Source organism: Chiloscyllium plagiosum, chromosome 23 (assembly GCF_004010195.1).
Source record: "Chiloscyllium plagiosum isolate BGI_BamShark_2017 chromosome 23, ASM401019v2, whole genome shotgun sequence".
Taxonomy (NCBI): Eukaryota; Metazoa; Chordata; class Chondrichthyes; order Orectolobiformes; family Hemiscylliidae; genus Chiloscyllium; species Chiloscyllium plagiosum.
The window spans coordinates 7,646,278-7,654,659 of NC_057732.1; the positions used below are offsets into that span (position 1 = coordinate 7,646,278).

General features: G+C 46.4%; 1 protein-coding gene across 1 annotated transcript in view; it reads right to left on the reverse strand.

The window, feature by feature from the left end:
- Window positions 1-4,738, reverse strand: part of cmasa (cytidine monophosphate N-acetylneuraminic acid synthetase a) — a 39,492-nt gene extending 34,754 nt beyond the window's left edge. Inside the window, exon 1 of the mRNA XM_043713426.1 lies at window positions 4,258-4,738. Within this exon, the coding sequence (XP_043569361.1) occupies window positions 4,258-4,472 (215 nt within the window). The 5' untranslated portion in view covers window positions 4,473-4,738. The remainder of the gene's footprint in view (window positions 1-4,257) is intronic.
- Window positions 4,739-8,382: the final 3,644 nt, after the last annotated feature.

Sequence of the window (8,382 nt, forward strand, 5' to 3'; positions counted from 1 at the left end):
TGAGGACAATGCTGAGCTGGAAGGTTGGAGCTGGGGTAAGGTGGGGGAAGGGGAAATGAGGAAACTGGTGAAATCCACATTGATGTTCGATAGATTCAGGATCAGTTCCTGCGGCTTGGAGGGTGGCTAATGTTGTACCACTTTTTAAGAAAGGTGGGAGAGAGAAAACAGGAAATTATAGGCCAGTTAGTCTGACCTCAGTGGTGGGAAAGATGCTGGAGTCTATTATAAAGGATGAAATTAGGACACATGTGGATAGTAGTAACAGAATATGTCAGAGTCAGCATGGATTTATGAAGGGGAAATCATGCTTGACTAATCTTCAGAAATATTTTGAAGATGTAACTCTGAAGATGGACGAGGGAGATCCAGTAGATGTAGTGTACCTGGACTTTCAGAAAGCTTTTGATAAAGTCCCACATAGGAGGTTAGTGAGCAAAATTAGGGCGCATGGTATTGGGGGCAAAGTACTAACTTGGATTGAAAGTTGGTTGGCTGATAGGAAACAAAGAGTAGTGATAAACGGCTCCATTTCGGAATGGCAGGCAGTGACCAGTGGGGTACCGCAGGGATCAGTAATGGGACTACAGCTTTATACAATATATGTTAATGATATAGAAGATGGTATTAGCAATAACATTAGCAAAATTGCTGATGATACTAAGCTAGGTGACAGGGTGAAATGTCATGAGGATGTTAGGAGATTACAGGGTGACCTGGACAAGTTAGGTGGGTGGTCAGATGCATGGCAGGTGCAGTTTAAATGTGGATAAATGTATGGTTATCCACTTTGGTGGCAAGAATTGGAAGGCAGATTACTACCTAAATGGAATCAATTTAGGTAAAGGGACAGTACAGAGAGATCTAGGTGTTTTTGTACACCAGTCAATGAAGGTAAGCATACAGGTACAGCAGGTAGTGAAGAAGGCTAATAGCATGCTTGCCTTCATAACAAGAGGGATTTAGTATAGAACCAAAGAGGTTCTTCTGCAGCTGTACAGGGCCCTGGTGAGACCACAGCTGGAGTACTGTGTACAGTTCTGGTCTCCAAATTTGAGGAAAGACATTCTGGCTATTGAGGGAGTGCAGCGTAGGTTCACGAGGTCAATTCCTGGAATGGCGGGATTACCTTACACTGAAAGACTGAAGCAACTGGGCTTGTATACCATTGAGTTAAGACTGAGAGGGGATCTAATTGAGACATAAGATTATTAAAGGATTGGACACTCAGGAGGCAGGAAACATGTTTCCGCTGATGGGTGAGTGCCAAACCAGAGGATACAGCTTAAAAATACAGAGTAGACCATTTAGGACAGAGATGAGGAGAAACTTCTTCACCCAGAGAGTGGTGGCTGTATGGAATGCTCTGCCCTAGAGGGCAGTGGAGGCCCAGTCTCTGGATTCATTTAAGAAAGAGTTGGATAGCCCTCTCAAGGATTGTGAAATCAAGGGTTATGGAGATAAGACAGGAACAGGATACTGATGAAGAATGATCAGCCATGATCATATTGAATGGTGGTGCAGACACAAAGGGCAGAATGGCCTACTCCTGCACCTATTGTCTATTGTCTATTGAAAGAAGCAAAAAAGGTACTGTAGCCAGATTTGCAGACCACACAAAAATAGGTGTAAAGACAGGTTGTGAGAGGGATGTACAAACAGGTAACACAGATATTGATAGGTTAAATAAGTGAGCAAAAAGTTCGCAAATGGAGTACAATGTGGAAAAAGTGTTAAAACCTTTCATTTTGGATGGGCGAACATAAGAGCAGAATATTATTTAAATCAAGGAAAACTGCAGAAAGCTGAAACACAAAGGGACTTCAGGCAAGAAACACAGGAAACAAGCACACAGGTACTGCAGGTAATCAAGAATGCTAATGGAATGTTAGCTCCTATTTCAAGAGAGTTTAAGTAGCAGAGTCTTACCACAACTGTAAAGGTGCTAGCGAGACCACATAGAATCATAGAATCCCTACAGTGTGGAAACAGGCCATTTGGCCCAACAAGTCCTGAAGAAGGGCTTATGTCCGAAACGTCAAATCTCCTGCTCCTCGGATGCTGCCTGGCCTGCTGTGTTTTTCCAGCACCACATTTTTCAACTCTGGTCTCCAGCATCTGCAATCCTCACTTTCTAACAAGTCCTCACCAACCCTCTGAACAGCAACCCACCCAGACCCATTCGCCTACCACTCTACATTTACCCCTAACTGCTGCACCTAACCAACACATCCCTGAACACTATGGGTGATTTAGCATGGCCAATTCACCTAACCTGCACATCTTTGGATTGTGGGAGGAAACCGGAGCGCCCGGAGGAAAGCCACACAGACACGGGGAGAATGTGCAAACTCCACACAGACAGACAGTCGCCTGAGGCTGGAATTGAACCTGGCTCCATGGCATTGTGAGGCAACAGTGCTAACCACTGAGATGAAGTTGGTAAATTGATACAGAGTTAGTAAAGACACTATGGGCAAAATGATCTCCTTCTCCTCTGTATCAATTCTGTAAGAATCTCAACTCCAGGGCCACTCCTTATTCTGATAATCATCCTTTTATGTGGCACTTGGTCAAACACTTCATTAAAATCCACGCAGACAACATCCACTGAATTCCCTTCAGCAAACCCCTCTGTTGGCTCGATCAAAACAATCAGTTGGATTTGTTGACTACGATGTGTCTTTTACAAAGTTGTGTCTGCTTTCTTTCATTTTTCATTTTGACCGCGGGTTATTTATAAAACCTTAAACATCTGAAGCACAGTGCGCAGTTTTCATCCTCTTACTTAAGAAAAGATCATTTCATTGGAGGCAGTACGGAGAAGGTTCACTAGGAAGATCCCTGGTATGGAGGGATTAAATTCAGAGCAGAGCAATGATTAAACTCTACTCTTTGGAATTTAGAAGAAGAACAAGAGGTGATCTCATTGAAACTTATGCAGGATTCTTCAGGGGCTTGACAGGGTACATGCTGAGAGCATATTTCCCCTCATGGGAGGGTCTAGGACCAGATGACAGTCTCAGAATTAAGAAGAGCCAATTTAAGATTGAGATGAAGAGGAATTTCTTATGTCAGTGCTATGAATTTCTGGAGCTCCTTGCTACTGAGAACTAGAGGACAGAAACCTTGTGTACATTTAAGGTGTAGATTGAATTTCCCCAATGATCAAGATTCTAAGGTTATGGGGATAAGGCTGGAAGGTGGATGCAAGGAATGTTGGATCAGCCTCATCCATACTGAACAGTAAACAGGTTTGAGAGATCAAACAGCTGACTTCAGTTCCTACTTATAGTCTGACTGCAAAAGGTAACTATAATCTAAAATAATTAGAATTCAAATGGCATTTCTCAAAAGAACATGTTTGCAAGGGTTTTTTCCTGTTGTAAGGTGTATGCCTTTTCTATTTACTGGATTGTAACTGAAAAATTATTAAAGTGACACATCAAAGAGATCAGCCTTCAACAGGTGAGTCACAGCAGGTGCAAAAGCAAGTCAAAGAACAGTTGCAATGAACACGCCCACAGGTCAGAGGAAAAATGAAGGGGAATTACTTTGGCTGCCTCAGTCTCAATCTCTAGTGGCCTCCCATTTCCAACCCTACTCTAATCACCCATATTTACATCAGTTATTTATCCTTTAACTTCATTGCTGCAAACACAAACATTTCTCACCACCTCTCTGCACCCCCAATCTCTCTCACGCTATACCAGACACCCTTTTTCCCCAGGCAGCCCCAAAACTCCTTTCCCCTGAACCCAGGCAATACCCCTTTAGACAACTCTTGCAACACACTGCTCCAGCCCCTCAGACATCCAACCCAATCAACACCTCCCTCCACCTCTAAACTCCAAACACTCGTCCTATGCCCTAAACCTATTTACTGTCACCAGACATCCACTTACCCTCACAAACCCCTATCCATGCAGACACCCAAGTGTGCATCCCCCACCCCCCATCAAAACCAGACAACTGCTCCCTGTCCCAAGTCAGACATATTCACCCTCTGCTCCAACCCAGAGACCCCTTTCTGATATCTTCTCAAAAATACCCACCCCATGCAACACACCACCCACTCACAGCCTCAGAGCACTCTACACAATGTGGCACACAGCCCACCCCTGCACATAGCCCCCTCCAATTCACCTCAGGTACTCCCCCAGAAAGGTCCTTCTCCTAGCCTACCCCCCTTACCCTCCCATCACCCCATTCCTCCCTGTCCCCCTCAGCCTGGGCTCTCTCCCCATCCTCTCTTACCTGTCAAACTGTTCAGAGTCCAAAGCGGCCCTCAGCACCCAGCCCAACAGAGGCGTCCCTGCCAGTATCTTGATGTTCTTCAGCGGGATCCCCTTGCTGCCTCCTCGGGCCAAGACCAGGGCGGCAAAGTGCTGCTTCCTGCGGATCCTCTGGCTTTGCCGGACTCCTGGCGTGGCTCTCTTCGCCTTGAGCCCTTCCGTGTTGACCCGGCCCATTGCAGGACAGCCCCGAGTGTGCCCACCTCGGATCGGCGTGGCACAGAGATGCCGGCTCGCAGCTGCTAAGGGGAGACTTGCCTCTCGCGCACAACCAGTCCCTTGGCTACAATGTATCACATTCACTTCCGCTTCTGGCTAAATTGTAGCAATTTGTGCCGGAGCCCCGATTTATGAATGGGCCGGGGTCAGTTCACCCACAGACCCAGCGAACTACCCGCTCTAAGCGCAAATCATTAATTCAAAGACACATATGCAACCGGAATTGCTTCAATATAGTCCCAGCCCCCCCACACACTTGCCCAATCAGTGTACTTCCCCCCCACGAGCCCCGCCCCACAAGTGTCCACGCCGCTCTTTCGGAGACCGCCCCAAACCTCATCTCGTCCCACCCCCGGCCCGCCCAATCAGATTCCCCGCCTGCCCCCGGCCCGCCCAATCAGATTCCCCGCCTGTCCCCGGCCGGCCCAATCAGATTCCCCGCCTTTCCCCGGCCCGCCCAATCAGATTCCCAGCTTTTCACCCGGCCCTCGTGGGGGGGAAAATTGACGTTTCGGGCAAAAGCCCTTCAGCTGGAATAGAGAATTCCTGATAAAGGGCTTTTGCCCAAAATGCCGATTTTCCTGCTCCTCAGATGCTGCCTGACCTGCTGTGCTTTCTGCCTGACCTGCTGTGCTTTTCCAGCACCAATCTGATCTAAACTCTGGTTTCCAGCATCTGCAGCACTTTTGCCTAGCCCCTCTGGGGGACTGACCAAGAATGTACATCCCCACCACGACACTACACCCCAGCAGAAGCTTTCCCACTACTCAGCCCTGCAACATCGAAACAGATGTTGGGACCATCCCAACATAGACCACCCAACACTCTGGGATTACCTCAAATGGAGTCCCCTTCTATCTGAAACTGAACCTTAAAGAGACCCTGCCCACAGAGACTCTTCTCTCCACAAACCTATCTCACCAGGATTACTCCAAAAGAGACCCTGTCCCCACCCAAGGACTACTCCAACTGAGGTGAAAGTGAGGACTGCAGATGCTGGAGATTAAAGTTGAGAGTGTGGTGCTGGAAAAGCATTCCTGATGAAGGAGCTTTACCCAAAACGTCGATTTTACTGCTGCTCGGATGCTGCCTGACCTGCTGTGTTACTCCAACTCATGGATAGATCCAAGACAGACTCCAATGCCAATAGTGCCGCACCACCTGGACTGTACCTGCATCTACCACTTCCTCTGGCAGTTCATTCCACATATGTACCACCTTGTATATGAAAGAGTTGCACCTCAGGTCACTTTTACATCATTCCCCTCTCACCTTAAAACTATGTCCTCTAGTTTTGGTCTTCACTGCCCTTGGAAAAAGACCTTGGCTGTTCACCCTATCTACGCCCCTCATGAGAGGTAGAAGGATAGGAGCAGATGGTATGGGAAAGTATTTAATTGGGGGAGGTGGAATTACAATGCCATTAGGCAGGGACTGTGGAGCATAAATCAGGAACAGATGTTCTCAGGGAAATGCACGACAGAAATGTGTAGGGAGCAGTTGCTGCAAGTGCTGGAAAGGTTTGTCCCACTGAGGCAAGGAAGAGATGGCAGAGTGAAGGAACCCTGGATGACAAGAGATGTGGAAGATCTAGTCAAGAGGAAGAAGGAAGCTTACTGAAGGTTGAGGAAGCAAGGATCAGACAGGGCTCTTGAGGGTTACAAGGTAGCCAGGAAGGAACTGAAGAATGGATTTAGGAAAGCTGGAAGGGGGCATGAAAAAGCCTTGGCGGGTAGGATTAAGGAAAACCCCAGAGCGTTCTACACTTTTATGTGAGGAACAAGAGGATGGCCGGAGTGAGGGTAAGGCCGATCAGGGATAGTGGAGGGAACTTGTGCCTGGAGTCGGGAGAAGTAGGGGAGGTCCTTAATGAATACTTTTCTTCAGTATTCACTACTGAGAGGGACTTTGTGAGGACAGCGTGAAATAGACTGATATGCTCGAAAATGGTTAATGTTAAGAAGGAGGATGTACTGGAAATTTTGAAAAACATGAGAATTGATAAGTCTCCTGGGCCAGACAGAACATATTGATAAGTCTCCTGGGCCAGACAGAACATACCCAAGGTTACTACAGGAAGCGAGGGAAGAGATTTCTGCACCTTTGGCGATGATCTTTGCATCCTCACTGTCCACTGGAGTAGCACTAGATGATTGGAGGGTGGAAAATGTTATTCCCTTGTTCAAGAAAGAGAATAGGGATAACCATGGGAATTACACACCAGTCAGTCTTACGCCAGTGGTGGGGAAATTATTGGAGAGGATTCTGAGAGACAGGATTTATGATTATTTGGAAAGCTTTAGTTTGATTAGAGGTAGTCAGCATGACTTTTTGAGGGGCAGGACATGCCTTATAGCCTTATTGAATTCTTTGAGGATGTGACAAAATACATTGATGAAGATAGAGCAGTGGATGTGGTGTATATGGATTTTAGCGAGGTGTTTGATAAGGTTCTCTATGGGAGTCTCATTTAGAAAGTAAGAAGGCATGGGATACAGGGAAATTTAGCTGTCTAGATACAGAATTGGCTGGCCCATGGAAGACAAAGAGTGGTAGTAGATGGAAAGTATTCAGCCTACGGCTCGGTGACCAGTGGTGATCTGCAGGGATAGGTTCTGGGACCACTGCTCTTTGTGATTTTTATAAATGACTTGGATGAGAAAATGGAAGTGTAGGTTAGTGAGTTTTCTGATTAGACAAAGGTTGGTGGAGTGGTGGATAGTGTGGAGGGCTGTTGTAGGATGCAACAGGACAGCGTCTGAATGCAGAACAGGGCTGATAAGCGGTAGATGGAATTCAACCTGAAAAAATGTGAAGTGATTCATTTTGGAAGGCCGAATTTGAACGCATATTGTAAGGTTAAAAAGGCAGGATTCTTGGCAGTGTGGAGGAACAAGGAGAAAGTGTGGACTGCAGATGCTGGAGATCAGAGTCGAGAGTGTGGTGCTCAAAAAGCAAAGTAGGTCAGGCAGCATCTGAGGAGCAGGAGAATCGACGTTTCAGGCATAAGCCCTTCATCAGGAACAGAAGTGTCTTGTCCATGTCCATAGATCCCTCAAAGTTGCCACCCAAGTTGATAGGGTTGGTAAGAAGGCGTATGGTGTGTTGGCTTTCATTAGCAGGAGAATTGAGTTTAAGAGCCACAAGGTTATGCTGCAGTTCTATAAAGCCCTGGTTAGACCACACTTGGAATATTGTGTTCAGTTCTGGTCGCCTCATTGTAGGAAGGATGTGGAAGCTTTAGAGAGGGAGGAGAGGAGATTTACCAAGATGCTGCCTGGACTGGGAGGCATGTCTTATGAAGAAAGGTTGACAGAGCTAGGGCTTTTCTCATTGGAACGAGGAAGGATGAGAGGTGACTTGATTGAAGTGTAAAGATGATGGGAGGCATAGATAGAGTGGATAGCCAGAGACTTTTTACCAGGAAGGGAATGGCTGTCATGAGGGAGCATAATTTTAAGGTGATTGGAAGAAGGTTTTGGGGAGATGTCAGAGGTAGGTTCTTTATACAGAGAGAAGTAGGTGCATGGAATTTCGCTGCCAGCAGTGGTAGTAGATTAGATTAGATTACTTACAGTGTGGAAACAGGCCCTTTGGCCCAAAAAGTCCACACCGACCCGCCCAAGCATATACCACCCAGATCCATACTCCTACATTTACCCCTTCAGCTAACACTACGGGCAATTTAGCATGGCCAATTCACCTAACCTGCAAATTTTTGGATTTTTTTTTGGTAGAGTTAGATACATTAGGGACATTTAAGCAACTCTTGGATAAGCACATGGATTATAGTAAAATTAAGGTATGTAGATTAGTTTGATCTTAAGGTCTTTACTGTGCTGTACAGTTCTATATTCTGTGTTCTATT